The sequence below is a fragment of the Schistocerca cancellata genome, chromosome 2 (assembly GCF_023864275.1).
Source record: "Schistocerca cancellata isolate TAMUIC-IGC-003103 chromosome 2, iqSchCanc2.1, whole genome shotgun sequence".
Lineage (NCBI taxonomy): Eukaryota > Metazoa > Arthropoda > Insecta > Orthoptera > Acrididae > Schistocerca > Schistocerca cancellata.
In genome coordinates this window covers 729,200,654-729,220,051 of record NC_064627.1, presented here as the reverse complement: position 1 = coordinate 729,220,051, position 19,398 = coordinate 729,200,654, and the positions used below count along the sequence as shown (strand labels likewise).

At 43.3% G+C, this 19,398-nt stretch overlaps 1 protein-coding gene across 3 annotated transcripts in view; it reads left to right on the top strand.

Moving 5' to 3' along the window:
* LOC126162529 (sodium-dependent nutrient amino acid transporter 1-like) overlaps positions 1–19,066 on the top strand; it is a 222,386-nt gene extending 203,320 nt beyond the window's left edge. For all 3 annotated transcript variants that reach the window (XM_049919100.1, XM_049919102.1, XM_049919101.1), the window contains 6 exons: positions 420–609; positions 700–876; positions 2,187–2,286; positions 6,261–6,437; positions 8,975–9,072; positions 18,071–19,066. In XM_049919100.1, coding sequence (XP_049775057.1) covers positions 420–609; positions 700–876; positions 2,187–2,286; positions 6,261–6,437; positions 8,975–9,072; positions 18,071–18,238 — 910 coding nt within the window. In that variant the 3' untranslated portion in view covers positions 18,239–19,066. The remainder of the gene's footprint in view (positions 1–419; positions 610–699; positions 877–2,186; positions 2,287–6,260; positions 6,438–8,974; positions 9,073–18,070) is intronic.
* Positions 19,067–19,398: the final 332 nt, after the last annotated feature.

Here is a 19,398-nt window from a genome sequence, read left to right as displayed (position 1 = left end):
GTTGATTCCTACAGAGTAGGTTGTGGGTTTCCAGAAATGACATTTTACGCGAGCAAAAAACATACTCTAAAATTCTACAACAGATCGATGTCAGAGATGTATGTCCATAGTTTTGCGCATCTGCTCGACGACCTTTCTTGAAAACTGGGACTACCTGTGCTCATTTCCAATCATTTGGAACCTTCCGTTCCTCTAGAGACTTGCGGTATATGGCTGTTAGAAGGGGGCCAAGTTCCTTCGCGTACTCTGTGTAGAATCGAATTGGTATCCCGTGTGGCCCAGTGGACTTTCCTCTGTTGAGTGAAGTACTGACGGAGTACTGCACAGGATATAAACCACTGATACGCGTCGAAAGCTGGTTAACTTCTAATATTGTTGCTACTTATTGTTACCATTCTGAAGTTTCTCATTTTTTTCAGAGACGCGCTGATTGTGACTACGTTGGACACATGTACAAGTATCTTAGCAGGCTGCACTATATTCTCCATCCTTGGAAACCTCGCCTATGAAATGGGAATAGACGACATTTCTGCAGTAGTTAATAGTGGGACTGGACTAGCTTTTATCTCGTACCCTGATGCCATCGCGAAATTCGAATTCGTACCGCAGGTGAGAGAAGAAAAATATGTTGAGGAACTAGAGCCTGCATAAATGTTGAGATGACCGGCGCATCAGGACCTGTTTCCCTCCTGTTTTCAGTTGTTCGCGGTGCTCTTCTTCTTCATGCTCTTCGTGCTGGGCGTCGGCAGCGCCGTGGCGCTGGACAGCGCCGTCAATACTATCATCCGCGACGACTTCCCCAGCATCAAGCAGTGGATGGTCGCTGCCTTGACGTGCGTAGGCGGGTTCCTAACAGGACTGGTCTACATCACACCGGTGAGAAAAGTCATACTTTTCCCAGCTAACCTAGCGCAGGCACCTATTATACCTCACACTGAACTGTAAGATATCAGCTATTCGATAGTACTTCTGAGAACATGCTAATAGCACTGATGAATTTTAGTCGTTAATTACTGACAAGGGAACTTCCCCATCGCACCCTCCTCAGATTTAGTTATAAGTTGGCGCAGTGGATCGGCCTTGAAAATCTGAACACAGATCAATCGAGAAAACAACAAGAAGTTGTGTGGAACTATGAAAAAAATAAGCAAAATATGCAAACTGAGTCGTCCATGCGCAAGGTAGGCAACATCGAGGGTAGTGTGACCTCAGGAGCGCCATGGTCCCGTGGTTATCGTGAGCAGCTGTGGAAGGAGAGGTCCTTGTTTCAAGTGTACCCTCGAGTGAAAAGTTTACTTTCTTTATTTTCGCAAAGTTATGATCTGTCCGTTCGTTCATTGACGTCTCTGTTCGCTGTAATAAGTTTAGTGTCTGTGTTTTGCGACCGCACCGCAAAACCGTGCGATTGGTAGACGAAAGGACGTGTCTCTCCAATGGGAACCGAAAACATTTGATCGCAAGGTCATAGGTCAACCGATTCCTCCACAGGAAAACACGTCTGATATATTCTATACGACACTGGTGACGGCATGTGCGTCAAATGACAGGAATATGTTGTTGACACACCTAACTTGTACACTTGGCAGATGGGTAAAAAGATTCTTCTACCTCGTCCGATTTAGGTTTTCTTGTGGATGTGATAATCACTCCCAAAAAAAGTGATGAAAACATAAGAGTTTGTCACATAACCTGAAAATAAAAAATTAAACTTTTCACTGGAGGGTACACTTGAACCAAGAACCTCTCTTTCCGCAGCTGCTCACGCTAACCACGAGACCACGGCGCTCCTGAACTAATAACCATGACGTTGCATATCTTACGCATGGACTACTCAGTTGGTATATTTTGCTTACTTTTTTCATAGTTCCACACAACTTCTTCCAGTTTTCTCGATTGATCTGTGTTCAGTTTTTCAAGGCCTATCCACTGTGCCGACTTATAACTAAATCTGAGGGGGGTGCGATGGGTAGGTTCCCTTGTGAGTAGCGCCATTTAATTTAAATATTCCTTAATCAGAATAAATTTTATTTGCAATAGTGTAAACTGAGAGCACCGATCAATCGAAAAGGCAATTAACTCTGTCTAGTGCTTCTAGCTGATATAGTATCGTATGATTTAGCCCTTTTCCGTCTAGTAAAAATGCATATGTCCTTTGCACTTATCTAAAAATTTTTTCCTTTTTTTAGGCTGGTCAGTGGATATTAAATCTCGTCGACTATTACAATGTAACTTTGACATGCTTTGTGCTGGCTTCGATTGAAATGGCAGCTGTGGCGTGGATATACGGTAAATACTACATCATTTCATTTTTTCATATTAGTTACATGAATATAAATTACATATTCTAGCCACAGTCTACATAGCTTCTGTGAATTTTGAACCAAAGACTTCGGGAAAGACTACGTCGTAATATTAATAAGCCTACGTATCACGAAACATAATCACAATGCTATTTTCAACTAGTCATAAATATATAAAAATCGCAAGGACAACAAATTGTGCAATCCAAACTGTTACTAAAATAAGTATTTGATAATTACTTGACTGTTTTACAAATACCATTACCGTTAAGCTGATTTACGTTACAGCCGGCCGGAGGGGCCGAGCGGTTCTAGGCCCTACAGTCTGGAACCGCGCGACCGCTACGGTCGCAGGTTTCGAATCCTGCCTCGGGCATAGATGTGTGTGATGTCCTTAGGTTAGTTAGGTTTAAGTAGTTCTAAGTTCTAGGGGACTTATGATCTCAGCAGTTGAGTCCCATAGTGCTCAGAGTTATTTACGTAACAATTAACGTAATTTCCTTTTTAGTCTTGAAACTGTAGTCACTGTTACACATCATTGGATTCGTCTCGATAGCTGCTATCAGAAAATAAGTACCATAAGTACCATAAGTACTATAGCATACTATTAAAAGAAAACAAAGTTGGCCTTCATATCTCTGAAGCGGCCCCACCTAGCAAAAAAAAACGAACGTCATATTATGGCCCCCGCTGTCCCATGCAACATTTGTCCCACAAACTTCTCAGCTCCTGTCATACTTTCGGAGTTATTATTGGCGACAATAGTTAGTGACTCACCCTGTAAGCGCGCTAAGGAACGCTTGTTCGTGGATGCAGCAGGAACGTGCGATGTTTATAGATTCCTTTCGTGTAGTGTATCTGCATCTGGTAAAGTATATCAGAAGTACTTGACTCAACTAACACATGGTGTGTTCCGACGTCACAGCGTTTGTTAACCACTTATAGTTACAATTCGAATTTTGTAGTTCATCGTACGGCTACGACTCGAAGCACTTCATGCACCACGGTCTACAATATGAAAGTAAATTAATATATTTCTGTTTTAATTTGTCAATTCACGGTGGGCACTAATCAGTTTATGCTGTTCACACTGGATACCGTACGCTCACTAATCACGCGACTTGACGATATGCACATCGTATTTTCAAGATTAGTGTTTGAAATGTCAGTGGTCAGTACACGATGAGAAACACGTTCAGTTAGTAGCTTACTTGTCTGCGGTAAGTACCGAAAACATACGCACAACACCAAATAAAACAGTTTCGTAACAGCGGCCACGAACACAGCGCGACACGACAGTCCTTTCCTGCTCGCTCTGTGGACTCCTTCTATGGTTTTCACCTGTCGATCTCTAGATAAAATCCTCAGGCTCATCTTCCCCAGCACTACATGGAGTGCAATGTTTTACTATTTCACATGAAACCGCATTTTAATAACATCATTTTCGTGTAAATAAAAATGAATTAAGTATTACTTCAACAAATGTGCAAACACAGAACATCATAAATGTGTAAAATAACAATTTCACAAATAGCTACCACGTAACATATATAGAAACAAACTTACAAAATCTATACCGTAATAAATCTCTCAAATGTGTGAAGAAAATACAAAGAAAGGAAAGAAGAGAAAAAAAGAATTAAAAGAAAATAAATTATATCGTACTGCAGTGGCACCTTCATACGGGCATGTAACTGTGGCTGGAATCTAGGTCTGATTTGTTGTTTCACAATAAACATCTCCGAAAACAATGTAAATCGGGTAAGGACCAGGAAGAACAGTTGAAAGGAGTGGATGGCGTCTTGAAAGGATATTATAAGATTATCAATAAAAGTCAAAGAAGACTAATGAAAAGTAGTCACAGTAAATCAGGCGATGCTGAAGGAAATAGAGCAGGAAACGAGACGCTAAAAGTAGTTGATGAGTGTTGCTAATTGGGCAGCGAAATAAATGATGCTGGTCGAAGTAGGGGAGATATAAAATATAAACCGGCAATAACAAGAGAATAATTTCTGAAAATGAAAAATTAGTGAACATTTGATTTAAATTTAATCGTTGGGAAGTCTTTTCTGAAGGTATTTGTCAGGAGCGGAGGCTTGTATGGAAGAGAAACGTGGAAGATAGTCAATTCAGACAAGAAGAAACGCTATACAGAAAAATAATGCAGATGAGTGGATGGGTAAATCGAATAACAAGTGAGGAGGCAGTGAATCTAACTGGGAAAAGAGAATTTTTTGGCGCAAATATACCATAAGAAGGGATCGGATGATGACACACAACTTGAGGTGTGAAGGAATCGTTAATCTAGTAATAGGAGGAAGCGTATTTATGCGGGGTGGAGGGGGTGTAACGAGTAACAATTGTAGAGCAAGACCAAGGCTTGAATGCAGTAAGTAGATTCAAATAGACGCAGGTTGCGGTATTTACGCAGATATAAAGAGGCTTTCTGAATATAGTCTAGTATGGAGAACTGCATCAAACTAGTCTTCAGACTGAAGTCACAACAACAAAAACGGAAACCCACAGTTCTCAGACCTCCATGAACCGATAACGTCATAAATGAAGGAAAACACGGTCTTCTCTAATCACTATATCAGTTAGTAACAATGAGTGCGTGATATTGCATGGTATGACTTTTTTCTTACACGTACCGCGTTTTTTTTATCTGGGTCAATTGTTTTTAATATGAAAAATATTATGTGACACCATGTTTTGGTGACCAAGTCGAATTTTAGCCCCCCTCCACTCGGATAACTGAGTGGTTATGTCACTTGAAAGGTTGGAACACGGACAGGCCGTATCGCCTTAGCAATGTCATGACCTGAGTGTCACTGCAGTGTTCAAACCAACTTTCGGGTTGTTCAGGCTTTCCCAGGAGGAGTAGTCGGTATTCAGGTATACGACAGGAATGATCATTTAAAGCAGATACTTCATATAGACATATGCCCTATGGTTTCCGAGATAGAACTTATTTGATTTAAAGTGTTATTTATGTTCTGTATTATTCACTACATTGTCAGTTTTACTCATGTACAGCAGTTAGTAAACGTTACAGCATGCGTTTTACAAAGTATCAATTGGACAATATGTACGTTTAACACTTTCGCGTTAAGAATTCGACGTACCGGAAAGCGCCGACAGTATTCTTCGACAGCAGTATGGGTACTACCACCGAAGAAGCTGGAAACATAAGCCATTTCTGCATATTCTTCATTAGTCTAGATGTGTGACATTTTAGCAAGTGCGTTTATAAACACAGTTAACGGATGCTTGTCTCTAATACACACACAATCCCTGGCACTACTTCGCTCACAACACACCACCGACAACTGCGCACTTAAGGCAAGGTTCAACGGGCTAGTTTAAAGGAAAGAGATTGAGAGCCACGGGGTAGTATGGGCTAGAATAAAACATCAAAGAGGCGTGGTGGGGAAGACAGTTACTTGCACTCCACTAACCCAAAAAAAAAAGTGTGTTAAATGTGTTCTATCTCGGAAACAATTCGGAATACGGCAGATGTCTACATGGAGATTTTTCCATCAAATGAGCATTCCTGTCATCCCTAAATATTGACCATTCCTGCTGAGACACACTGTATGCGTTTTAAAATCAAAATACCCAATGAGCCACCCTTTCGCTCTTAGTATTAACCCTTTAGATCCCTGTATACGGCTGGTTCATGGCTCTTTCTGCGTCACCACGAGCAGGTGAATTTCCATCCGTTTAAGACCTTATTCTTACAGAAATTGTACAGTAGTACATAGCTCCATCATGGTGCAATAGCACAAAGGAGTACCCATGTCTATTACTCTGTTCTTATCAGAGGTCCCCGATATAGTAGATATCTACTTCTTAGAAACCGTCAGTTGGTTGTGCCCAGTTTGTAATGAAAACTTATCTCCAACTTTTGATTTTTTTCAGTGTTTACTAAGTAGACTAAAATATGATGTACTTTTCCAGGAATGGATAACTTCTGCCAGGATGTAGAATTCATGCTGGGGCACAGAGTGGGAATGTACTGGAGGATCTGTTGGGGTTTCATTACGCCTGTCGTGCTCATATTGGTTTTGATATACTCTCTCGTTACATCTACTCCACTGACGTATACTGGAAAATACTACGACGACGCGTCATACGGTAAGTGATTTGCATTAAAATGAATATTTGTGTTCTTATTCAAATAACTGCACACTAAAGCAGGAACGCCGGCCGGGGTGGCCGAGCGGTTCTAGGCGCTACAGGTTCGAGTCTTGCCTTGGGCATGGATGTGTGTCCTATCCTTAGGTTAGCTAGGTTTAAGTAGTTCTAAGTTCTAGGGGACTGATGAACTTAGAAGTTAAGTCCCATAGTGCTCTGAGTCATTTGAACCATTTTGAACTAAAGCAGTTTTAATCACAAAGAACGAAGCGGACCGATGGTAATTGCTGTATGGAAGGTAAAAATATCTCAGAAAATTATGTATAATACATAAAAAAATTACTTCGTGGAAAAAAGGAGAAGTTGTTGTTTAAACTCTGATTGGATATATGATCGTATGGTACTATATCTCGGGTGGTTGGAATGAAATATCAATGACACATACAGATAGCTAAAATCATACTCTAAAATCCGTTAACAGGTCGTTAACAACATACAAAATAATAAATAAGTACTTTTAGTGTGAATTATAGTATTCATATGACAAATGATACAAACTACAAGAGAAAAATGAAAAAAAAACGCATAAAAATGTGTGTATGATTATCAAAGTTTGCAAGTATAGAACGACCAAAAAGATACGGATACGAATTAGTTAAAATACCCAGTGTTTGAGATTATCAAATAACATATGTGCTACACGGACACTATAAAACGTATGCGTAACAGTATGTAGGCCTATTTGTGAAGTGACTGGTAATAAAGTATTCCGATAAAGGCGTGTTTTACACAACAGTATGTGCAAGACAGATTTGCTGCGTCCTTGCCCATAAATATCGTTCCCATCTCCATTGACACTGAAAACTTGTACATAAGCAAAAGGATGATGATTTCTCCTCTTCGCTGTCATAATGTATAGACATCCTCATAAAACGTAGCGTTCATAAAACTTTAATCTGATGATAAAATTTATTTATATTTGTCCAAATCACGACAGAGAGATGAAACCAGCCTAAAAATGTTGTATATTTAAGTATGTTTAACGAAAATGAAGAAGGTGCATAAATCTTCCTCGTCGTCTACAGCCTTGGTGTCAGTACATTTAGCAGGTATTCAGTTGAAAGATATGTGTTGGACATTTCGTGATAGATTGTAACAATGATTGGAAATATTTTTCCAGTACTGGATCTACAATTTCTACAGACAGCACCAAAGAAAAATATGTAATGGGCTTATGTGAAGAGCGTGTGGCACCACGTTCTAGGACCACAGGTAACTGACCCATCGCCCAGGAAGAATCAAGTCAAGACAGACGCAGACGTCCTCCAACTAAACGGACCGTGCACTGTCTTAGTATACTCAAACAACTGAAGAATTCTGAACACCGAATAAGCGTTTCTTGCATGTTTCCTTCATCACTGATATAAAAAGACGCTGCTTGACATAAAGCACCTAGTCTGAAATGACTGTTATCATCCTAAAAATTGTGTAGCTTTAGCAACAGATTTTTTATGGGGAAAAAAACGCCTAAATCACTATCAGAATGTTGCTTCTTTGTAACACCGTTTCGGCTACTGCAACCATAAGAAATCAAACAGCTTTTAAGTTACAGAACCAGATTCAGTGTCGGTATTAGTCGGTATTAAAAACAATTCCTAGCCTCCTCGAGGCGATTTGGCGTAGGTTTCAATACTGACATCGACTCTACTTCTGCAGTTTCTAAGCTTTTTGATATCTGATGATGCCAATAGTCGAAACGGCGTAATAAGTGAAAGAAAATTTTAATGGCAGTTTAGACTATATTATTAACAAAATGTTCACAATGTACGCAAACTGATTCATTTCCTTAATAAATTCAGCAACCAATGCTGAACAGTTTGCACTGCATACTCACGAACCTATACACGTTTGTGTAAGGTTCACTTACCAAACATTTTGGTATTATAATTTATGTGCGGTCGTACAAAGTGACTTCTTCAGATGTTTCGCGAATCTCTTCTCACTGGGTTTAGAAAAAAAGAACTAAAACTTTGGTTTAAAGTCCTTCAGACGGAAAGATCAGGAAAGACGGCGCACATGCCAGGGTTAGGGAAAGATGGGGAATGGCGAAGAAAATCGGCCGTTTCGTTTTCAAACGAGACACCCAGGTATGTAACTTAAATGACCTGGGAGACCATGGAAAACGTAAATCTAGATGGTCAGACTTGTATCTGAAAGCCTGTCCTCCCAAAGGCGAGTCCACCAATTGCCTTAATCACTGCGTGGCCCCACTCAGAGCTAGGCATTGTAGCAGCTGACAGCTACACCGCATATCTTGTTAGAAGATACCAAAACTTACGCAGAGGCACCATGTGAAATTATATAGATTTCTGGCTACTTCCTAAAATCTTTAAATACTCTAGAATGTGCAATTACTATGAGATTGTTTTCTCCAGGTTTTATTTCTTCTCACACAACTTCCTCTATTGCTTAAGTAAAACCTTCAGTTCACGTTGTAGCGCTTTTCCAGACAAACTAAATTACTTTTTTGTTTGCAGTGGCGGCCTGGACTGTGTTTGGATTTTCTGTTCTGCAGTGTCCGTTGTGGATACTATATATTCTTGCGAAGAACAGATCTGGTCGCACTTGGAAAGAGGTAAATCTTTACATTCATTACATTGTTTCTTTAATTTATATTACATACTTTCAAACTGAACAAAATTATTCAGTTCACAGTGGTGTAATCACACTGTAAGTGTTATAGAAATCATACAATGCAAGCCTACTATATTGGTATTTATTGTCTTTGGTGGCATCTGATGTTGAGATTTAGGTCGAGAGTAAGGGCAAATTTTCTATCACACTATCCACCATAGGCTAAATAGATAAGTTGTTACATTATCTACGTTTACAACTTTCATAACAAATACTTTAAATCTTTGAACATTATCTGCTAATGTCAGCAGAAGTGTACAGAAACCCTTGCATATGCGTTTATGATTGCACGAGACTTGGCTCAGTAAGGATATCAACAAATTTCGTCCGAACAATAAAGTAAATCGACTTGCGCTGGGATCAGCTTAATACTCAATACAATTCTGCAGAACTGAAATATTATCTACATCTCATCGTATTTTGAATATAGGCAGAGATGCTACAGAAAATAAAAAAAAATTATGAGGAGATAGCAGGTGTACTTCTGCAACTGTTTCGTGTAGGTAATTTTGTTGATTATGTCCATAACCCAGGACGTTGGAGAGAACGTGGCGACCACGAATTTTATGCACTTCTCTGTCGCTTTGGCCAAAATGCTATCTAGATTTGAATCGGATACATCTGATTCGACCATCACTGTACACAAAAACGACCTCAGCTACAAGGCTTGTTATCTTAGTAAGGCGCTCGACACGTACACATCTTGTCCAAACTATGGCGCAACTATTGACCGGTAAGCCAGTTAAGTTCCTTAGACTCCTATTGCAGCCCTTTTCTTCTCCACCCAGCATTAAAGTTTATGCAACCGGTGTCGCTTGTAGTAAGATTATCGAGCAGCGGGTGCCAATATATTGGAACGCACATATTGTTACATACTCTACTAGCTGGAGCTACTAAAACATAGTTTCGAATCTAGAAAGTAGCCTGATAATTTACTTCGTATATCAGTTGTTAGTCACAGCCATTGTAACTCATTTTTACTTTATTTGCAATTAAATGATCATGTTCTGAATTAAAAGCTCTTTTTGAACTACGCTGCCTGACAAAAAAAGTGAAGCACCCGGAGAAGACAGGGTCGGGTGTTAATTTAACTTCGTACGCGTACACACTGTGGGAGGTTATGTAAATGAACGGAGATTCAGTTCTCTGTGACAGATACACTGAAGAGCCAAAGAAACTGGTACACCTGCGTAATATCGGTAGGGCGTCCAAGAGGACGCAGAAGTGCAGCAACACGACGTGGCATGGACTCTAATAATATCTGAAGGGAGGGAACTGACACCATGAATCATGCAGGGCTGTCTATAAATCCGTAAGAGTACAAGGGGGTGGAGATATCTTCTGAACAGCACGTTGCAAGGCATCCCAGATGTACTCAATGTTCATGTCTGTGGAGTCTGGTAGCCATCGGAAGTGTTTAAAGTCAGATGAGTGTTCCTGGAGCCACTCTGTAGCAAATATGGATGTGTGGGGCATCGCATTGCCCTGTTGGAATAGCCCAAGTCCGTCAGAATGCACAATGGACATGAACGGATGTAGGTGACCAGACAGGATGCTTACGTACGTGTCACCTGTCAGAGCTGTATCTAGTCGTATCAGGGGTCCCGTATCACTTCAACTGCACACGCCCCTCACCGTTGCAGAGCGTACACCAGCTTGAACAGTCCCCTGCTGATATGCCGGGTCCACGGCAGGAGGTTGCGTTCATACCTGTACACGTCCAACCGCTCGATACAATTGGAAACGAGACTCGTCGGGCTAGACATGTTTGCAGTCATCAACAGTCCAATGTCGGTGTTGATGGGCCCAGGCGAGGCGTAAAGGTTTGTGTCATGCAGTCATCAAGGTTACATAAGTGGGCCTTTGGCTCCGAAAGCCCATATCGATGATGTTTCGTTGAATGGTTCACACGCTGACACTTGTTGATGCCCCAACACTGAAAGTTTGCAGTAATTTGCGGAAGGGTTGCACTTCTGTCACTTTGAACGGATCTCTTCAGTCGTCGTTGGGCCCGTTCTTGCAGGATCCTTTGCCTTCGGCTCCGAAAGCCCATATCGATGATGTTTCGTTGAATGGTTTACACGCTGACACTTGTTGATGGCCCGACACTGAAAGTTTGCAGTAATTTGCGGAAGGGTTGCACTACTGTCACTTTGAACGGATCTCTTCAGTCGTCGTTGGGCCCGTTCTTGCAGGATCCTTTGCCTGCCGCAGCGATGTCAGAGATTTGATATTTTACCGGATTCCTGATATTCACGGTACATTCTTGAAGAGGTCGTGTAGGAAAATCCCCACTTAATCGCTTCCTCGGAGATGTTCCGACTGTAGTACCAGTTTCAAACTAACTCAAATCTTGATAACCTGGCATTGTAGGAGCAGTACCCGATCTAACAATTGCGCCAGACAGTTATTGTCTTACATAGGCGTTGCTGTCCGCAGCGCCGTATTCTACCTGTTTACAAGTCTCTGTATTTGAATACGCATTCCTATACCAGTTTGTTAGGCGCTTCAGTGTAGAAAGGCCGCCATTAATGCTGTTCGTGTTTCATGTTGTTGTAGGGTAGATACAGGGGAGAACAATGTTAGATCTACGTAATCACTGTGAAGAAACCATAGATGCCGCGTGTTCGTGTGAGACAGCATTATCAACACCTGACAGAGTCAGGAAGGGGCATCGCTGTGGGTCACCGCTGGTCGACCAATCGAATCACACTATATGCAGATTTGTGGAACATTCGCATGTGCCTGTGGCGTATTGTTCCGGTCGACAACGTTTGACCACTATAAGAGAGAATTTCCGTATTGTGCACCAATCACGCTGCAGACCATTCAGATATGGTCCTCCATCTATGAACGAACGACGACGACGGTCACTCCAAAAGAAATGCAAACTATTTTTTTTAATCCATCTTTTATTCTACATGTTTGAAAGTTTTACAGTGTGCAGATACACCCTTTAGGAACCATATTTTCATTTCTCCACATAATGTCCATCCCTCTCAACTGCCTTACTCCAACTTGGAACCAACGCCTGTATATCCGCACGGTAAAATTCTGGACCGACCTGTTGGAGCCACTGTTTGGCAGCGTGCACAAGGGAGTCATCATCTTCAAACCTTGTTCCACGAAGAGAGACTTTCATTTTCCCAAAGAGATAATAGTCACATGTAGCCAGGTCAGGACTGTAAGGCGGGTGTTTCAGTGTTGTCCATCCGACTTTTGTGATCGCTTCCATGGTTTTTTTTTGTCTGACATGTGGCCGTGCATTGTCGTGGAACAGCAAAACATCCTGCTTATGCCGATGTGGTAGAACACGACGCAGTCGAGCTTGAAGTTTCTTCAGTGACGTCACATACTCATCAGAATTTAAGGTGGTTCCACTTGGCATGATGTCCACAAGCAAGAGTCCTTCGGAATCTAAAAACACCGTAGCCATAACTTTTCCAGCAGAAGGTGTGGTTTCGCATTTTTTTTTTCCTTGAGTGAATTTGCATGATGCCACTCCATTGATTGCCTCTTCGTCTCTGGTGAAAAATAATGGATCCATGTTCCATCACCTGTCACAATTCTGCCAAGAAATTCATCTGCACCATTCTCGTACTGTTCCAAAAGTTCGCTGCATACCGTTTTCCTTGTTTCTTGATGAGCCACTGTCAACATTCTGGGAACCCACCTGGCACAAACCCTTTTTAACGCCAACACTTTCAGCATTCTGCAAACACTTCCTTCCCCTATCCCAACGTAGCGTGAAAATTCGTTCACTGTGATGCATCTGTCAGCAGTCACCAATTCGTTAACTCTCTGTACATCGTCTGGAGTGAGCCATCTTGAAGACATGCTGTGAAGGCGCCACTCGCGGGAACAGGTTGAACTAAGTTTGAAAACAAGCGGGAAGGATGTATCTACACACTGTAAAACTTTCACACATGCAGAATGAAAACTGTATTTTTACAAAAATAGTGTGCATTTCTTTTGGGGTGATCCTCGTACTTCCTGTAAAATTGGTCGGAGATTAGCAGCAGCCACACTACCGAATTAACGTCCGATGCCGTTAACAGTACAACTCAAGCGGCTGCGTTTGGAATGGGGCTGTGGCCGGAAAACATGGATTGCTGATGAATGGAATCACACTGTGTTCAGCGTTTAATCCCGGTTCTGCACTACAGCGATGACAATCGTTGCCGAGTATGGCGGCGATCTAGGAAGAGGTCTCATTCGTCCAAAGTTTTAGGGAGGGTCAAAGCTGTTACTCCTGGCGTCATAGCGTTGGGAGCCATAGGGTATGACTTCAGATAACGTCTTAAAGTGACTGAGGGAACTTGACGGCAACACAGTACCACACGAACAACCTGTGCCCCCTTATGTTACCTCTTACGCAATGGTATCCTGGTGTCATTTTTCAACACGACAATGCTCATCCACACGCATCGTGTTGCTCTGTCAAACGGCTGCGTGATGTTGAGGTACTGAGGTACTCCCGTGGCCAGCAAGATTCCGAGATCTTTCGCTGACAGAGCAGGTACGAGACCATCCCAGACGTCAAATCCGTCCCATTTCCGGTATCCAGGATATCAAAGACCAGGTACGACAGATGTGGATCAACTTGCCTCAGAAGAGAAGACAAGAGCTTTATGAACCTTTCCAATGGGATCTGAGCATGCACCCAGGTCACGGGGTTGCAACGTCATATTGAGAAATGGGCTCATACTGCCAAGTTCTTTGCAAATGTGGCCCGATTTTGTAATCACCGCAATAACAACGTGGATCCTCTCAACCCGCGAGGATTTAATTTAGTTTTCTCCTCCCTTTCTGAGTTCTTCACTTTCTTTTGTCGGGCTGTGTATTTTCTGCTATGTTTGATACGTATTTTTGACGCTTCAACTCCATTTCTTAGCCCACACCTAACTGTAACTTCAAATATGTAACTGCTGTCTTTGAGTAGAACCAAATACTACACTCCTGGAAATTGAAATAAGAACACCGTGAATTCATTGTCCCAGGAAGGGGAAACTTTATTGACACATTCCTGGGGTCAGATACATCACATGATCACACTGACAGAACCACAGGCACATAGACACAGGCAACAGAGCATGCACAATGTCGGCACTAATACAGTGTATATCCACCTTTCGCAGCAATGCAGGCTGCTATTCTCCCATGGAGACGATCGTAGAGATGCTGGATGTAGTCCTGTGGAACGGCTTGCCATGCCATTTCCACCTGGCGCCTCAGTTGGACCAGCGTTCGTGCTGGACGTGCAGACCGCGTGAGACGACGCTTCATCCAGTCCCAAACATGCTCAATGGGGGACAGATCCGGAGATCTTGCTGGCCAGGGTAGTTGACTTACACCTTCTAGAGCACGTTGGGTGGCACGGGATACATGCGGACGTGCATTGTCCTGTTGGAACAGCAACTTCCTTTGCCGGTCTAGGAATGGTAGAACGATGGGTTCGATGACGGTTTGGATGTACCGTGCACTATTCAGTGTCCCCTCGACGATCACCAGTGGTGTACGGACAGTGTAGGAGATCGCTCCCCACACCATGATGCCGGGTGTTGGCCCTGTGTGCCTCGGTCGTATGCAGTCCTGATTGTGGCGCTCACCTGCACGGCGCCAAACACGCATACGACCATCTTTGGCACCAAGGCAGAAGCGACTCTCATCGCTGAAGACGACACGTCTCCATTCGTCCCTCCATTCACGCCTGTCGCGACACCACTGGAGGCGGGCTGCACGATGTTGGGGATTGAGCGGAAGACGGCCTAACGGTGTGCGGGACCGTAGCCCAGCTTCATGGAGACGGTTGCGAATGGTCCTCGCCGATACCCCAGGAGCAACAGTGTCCCTAATTTGCTGGGAAGTGGCGGTGCGGTCCCCTACGGCACTGCGTAGGATCCTACGGTCTTGGCATGCATCCGTGCGTCGCTGCGATCCGGTCCCAGGTCGACGGGCACGTGCACCTTCCGCCGACCACTGGCGACAACATCGATGTACTGTGGAGACCTCACGCCCCACGTGTTGAGCAATTCGGCGGTACGTCCACCCGGCCTCCCGCATGCCCACTATACGCCCTCGCTCAAAGTCCGTCAACTGCACATACGGTTCACGTCCACGCTGTCGCTGCATGCTACCAGTGTTAAAGACTGCGATGGAGCTCCGTATGCCACGGCAAACTGGCTGACACTGACGGCGGCGGTGCACAAATGCCGCGAGCTAGCGCCATTCGACGGCCAACACCGCGGTTCCTGGTGTGTCCGCTGTGCCGTGCGTGTGATCATTGCTTGTACAGCCCTCTTGCAGTGTTCGGAGCAAGTATGGTGGGTCTGACACACCGGTGTCAATGTGTTCTTTTTTCCATTTCCAGGAGTGTATATTGTCATAGTAATTAATTTCTGCATTTATTCTTGCGATTTTCCTCATGACAACTTTTTTACCTTTGGTACACAACAATCTGAGGAGAAAAAATTACGTTTTAAAAATTATAGAATGCAGCAATCAGTCGTCCTTGTTTTTGCAGGTTTTATTTGGCAAATACAGATTTCGGCTAATGCCCAGCCATTATCAGTGCACTATTTTCTAGTCTCAGTGCATGTCAGTTCCCTGTTGTTCGGGCATCGGTCGCAGTTCTTTGAATAATCAGATTATTCAAAGAACTGTGACTGACGCCCGACGTTATCATTCCTAAAACAGAAGTCTCCTGAAAAACGCACACGGGGATGGAATCCCTGTGACAGTTACACTGATAGGTGATGGTAATGTGTTAAAAGATCTCGAAGTCAATTCATCCATGCAACATTATGTCTTCCCGACACCTGTACAACCAAAACGACCTTGTTCAACAATGCCGGACGTACCTGCATGTGATGAGGAATCAGAACGCGCAGTGCACCCACGGACGTTTTCGAACATGTTGGAATTGATGCTCAGGCTGCTACAGTCTGGAGAGGCATAATACTGCATGGGGTCTGGCCTCCACATCTTTGAACACATAACTGAGCGGTAGTGACACCGGTCACAAAAACTGACAACGGCCGAGAGAGCAGTGTGCTGTCTACATGCCAGTCTGTATCCTCATCTGGTGACACCTAAGGGCTGAGAATTACACGTCGGTCGTTCGGTAACATTGGGCCTTCAAGACTTCTTCGGGTAGTCTTTGTTTTATAGTATTTTTGTACCTAATTAACTTATAATTAGTACTTCCGATTCTTTATTATACACTCCTGGAAATGGAAAAATAAACACATTGACACCGGTGTGTCAGACCCACCATACTTGCTCCGAACACTGCAAGAGGGCTGTACAAGCAATGATCACACGCACGGCACAGCGGACACACCAGGAACCGCGGTGTTGGCCGTCGAATGGCGCTAGCTGCGCAGCATTGGTGCACCGCCGCCGTCAGTGTCAGCCAGTTTGCCGTGGCATACGGAGCTCCATCGCAGTCTTTAACACTGGTAGCATGCCGCGACAGCGTGGACGTGAACCGTATGTGCAGTTGACGGACTTTGAGCGAGGGCGTATAGTGGGCATGCGGGAGGCCGGGTGGACGTACCGCCGAATTGCTCAACACGTGGGGCGTGAGGTCTCCACAGTACATCGATGTTGTCGCCAGTGGTCGGCGGAAGGTGCACGTGCCCGTCGACCTGGGACCGGACCGCAGCGACGCACGGATGCACGCCAAGACCGTAGGATCCTACGCAGTGCCGTAGGGGACCGCACCGCCACTTCCCAGCAAATAAGGGACACTGTTGCTCCTGGGGTATCGGCGAGGACCATTCGCAACCGTCTCCATGAAGCTGGGCTACGGTCCCGCACACCGTTAGGCCGTCTTCCGCACACGCCCCAACATCGTGCAGCCCGCCTCCAGTGGTGTCGCGACAGGCGTGAATGGAGGGACGAATGGAGACGTGTCGTCTTCAGCGATGAGAGTCGCTTCTGCCTTGGTGCCAATGATGGTCGTATGCGTGTTTGGCGCCGTGCAGGTGAGCGCCACAATCAGGACTGCATACGACCGAGGCACACAGGGCCAACACCCGGCATCATGGTGCGGGGAGCGATCTCCTACACTGTCCGTACACCACTGGTGATCGTCGAGGGGACACTGAATAGTGCACGGTACATCCAAACCGTCATCGAACCCATCGTTCTACCATTCCTAGACCGGCAAGGGAACTTGCTGTTCCAACAGGACAATGCACGTCCGCATGTATCCCGTGCCACTCAACGTGCTCTAGAAGGTATAAGTCAACTACCCTGTCCCCCATTGAGCATGTTTGGGACTGGATGAAGCGTCGTCTCACGCGGTCTGCACGTCCAGCACGAACGCTGATCCAACTGAGGCGCCAGGTGGAAATGGAATGGCAAGCCGTTCCACAGGACTACATCCAGCATCTCTACGATCGTCTCCATGGGAGAATAGCAGCCTGCATTGCTGCGAAAGGTGGATATACACTGTACTAGTGCCGACATTGTGCATGCTCTGTTGCCTGTGTCTATGTGCCTGTGGTTCTGTCAGTGTGATCATGTGATGTATCTGACCCCAGGAATGTGTCAATAAAGTTTTCCCTTCCTGGGACAATGAATTCACGGTGTTCTTATTTCAATTTCCAGGAGTGTAAATAGGCGGATTATTATCTACTGTGTCGTGTCCTCAGTCTGTTATAATCTACAACAGAAACTGTTCGAAATCTGTTTCTGTCCCGAAAAGATTTACTTCCATAATGACATACTGTTTTCTGTAGCTTATGTTGGATAAAATTTTATTTTCGTGCTATTTACATTTCGGATTACCATTTCTCTAATGAACGCTAACCTAACACCTAGAGTATGTAGAAGTGTGGTCTGTCAAAGGTATGATGTACGGAAATGTTTGGCAATGCTGTCATTATGATTTTTCATTGAGCTAATTGGAAATTTTTTTTATCTTGTTGCAGGCATTCCGACTGTCGTTCTCGCCATCGGCAAAGTGGGGTCCTAAAAACGACAAACGTAGAGGTGAATGGTTAGAATTCAAAGCCAATAAAAAAAGAGAAATTCAGCTCAAAGATCACGGACTATTTAAAACACTTATATTTCGATATTTAGGCTGCGGAAGACCTTGAAAAGACACTGGGAGAATTTATGTGTGTACAAATGATCCACAGTCCACGAGTTGCGGTGCACTGGCTTTCTCTGATATAAAAAAAGTTCAGCTTGATATAATAAAGTATTCCACTGACATATATGGTGAAGAATGAAAATGTGTCGAATCCTCTACATACTGGACTAACAATGCCGTATTACTTCCAAGCACGCTCCTTAGTTTTGACTGGCCACAGCAAAACAGTGGTTAAGAACAGCTCACGTTGTTGAAAAATAAACGGAAGAGCTTTGTAACTGCCCATGACGAAATTCATAAGCAAATTTATGCCACGTTACTTCACTCCAGGTGAAAAGCTTTACAGGAAACGTATCTGGGGTATACCATGCTCATTGTCGGACTAATATTAATGCAGTTTGAGAATGGCAGAATTGTGGATGAGTTTGCTGTTTCAATATCTCTCTGTCTGTCGGAAGTTCTCCAATACTCAGGAGTAGACGAGCTGGCTGTGATGTGAATCCACTAGCTGTGTTAAGAATACACATGCGAAAGCTTACCTCTATTTCGTAAGGCTCAATTGTGATATTAGTGTAAGTGTAAATAATGTACAATTTCTTTATTATGTATGTTTCAATTAGGATCTGTACCATGTACACTGATCACCTATTATACAGAGAGAATTTCTGACTGTGACATTACATCAGAGACTCTGCCAAATAAAAATAAGTTTTATGATATTACTATTGTCAGACTATCGGGCTGTAAATATTTTGTCATAAGAAATATCACTACAGTGATGATCTATATTTCTAAATATTTTTAGTGAATTGTCTAAAAATTATTGCTTTGTTAGTTTTTGCGTTGACAATAAATAATTCTTGTAAAAATGGTTGATTTTTATTTGTGACTGGCACTAATGTTATATAACCTGTTGATTATTTTTCTTCCTTACTTCGGTTAACATATGTGAGGCATAGTCTGAAAACATCAAGAAGAATCGTAAAATTTAATAGAGCATGTGATTTACTTTCTAATTTCTCAATATTCAGACCATTGTGCAAAAAGGAAGTGATAAAAGACAGTTATATTGTTTACCATAGTATAAGAAATACACTTCTGTGTTTGTTTGTGTAGGAGGCTTCATAGCTTAGCTGTTGAGGTTTAGATAAGGTTTTTGTAAGT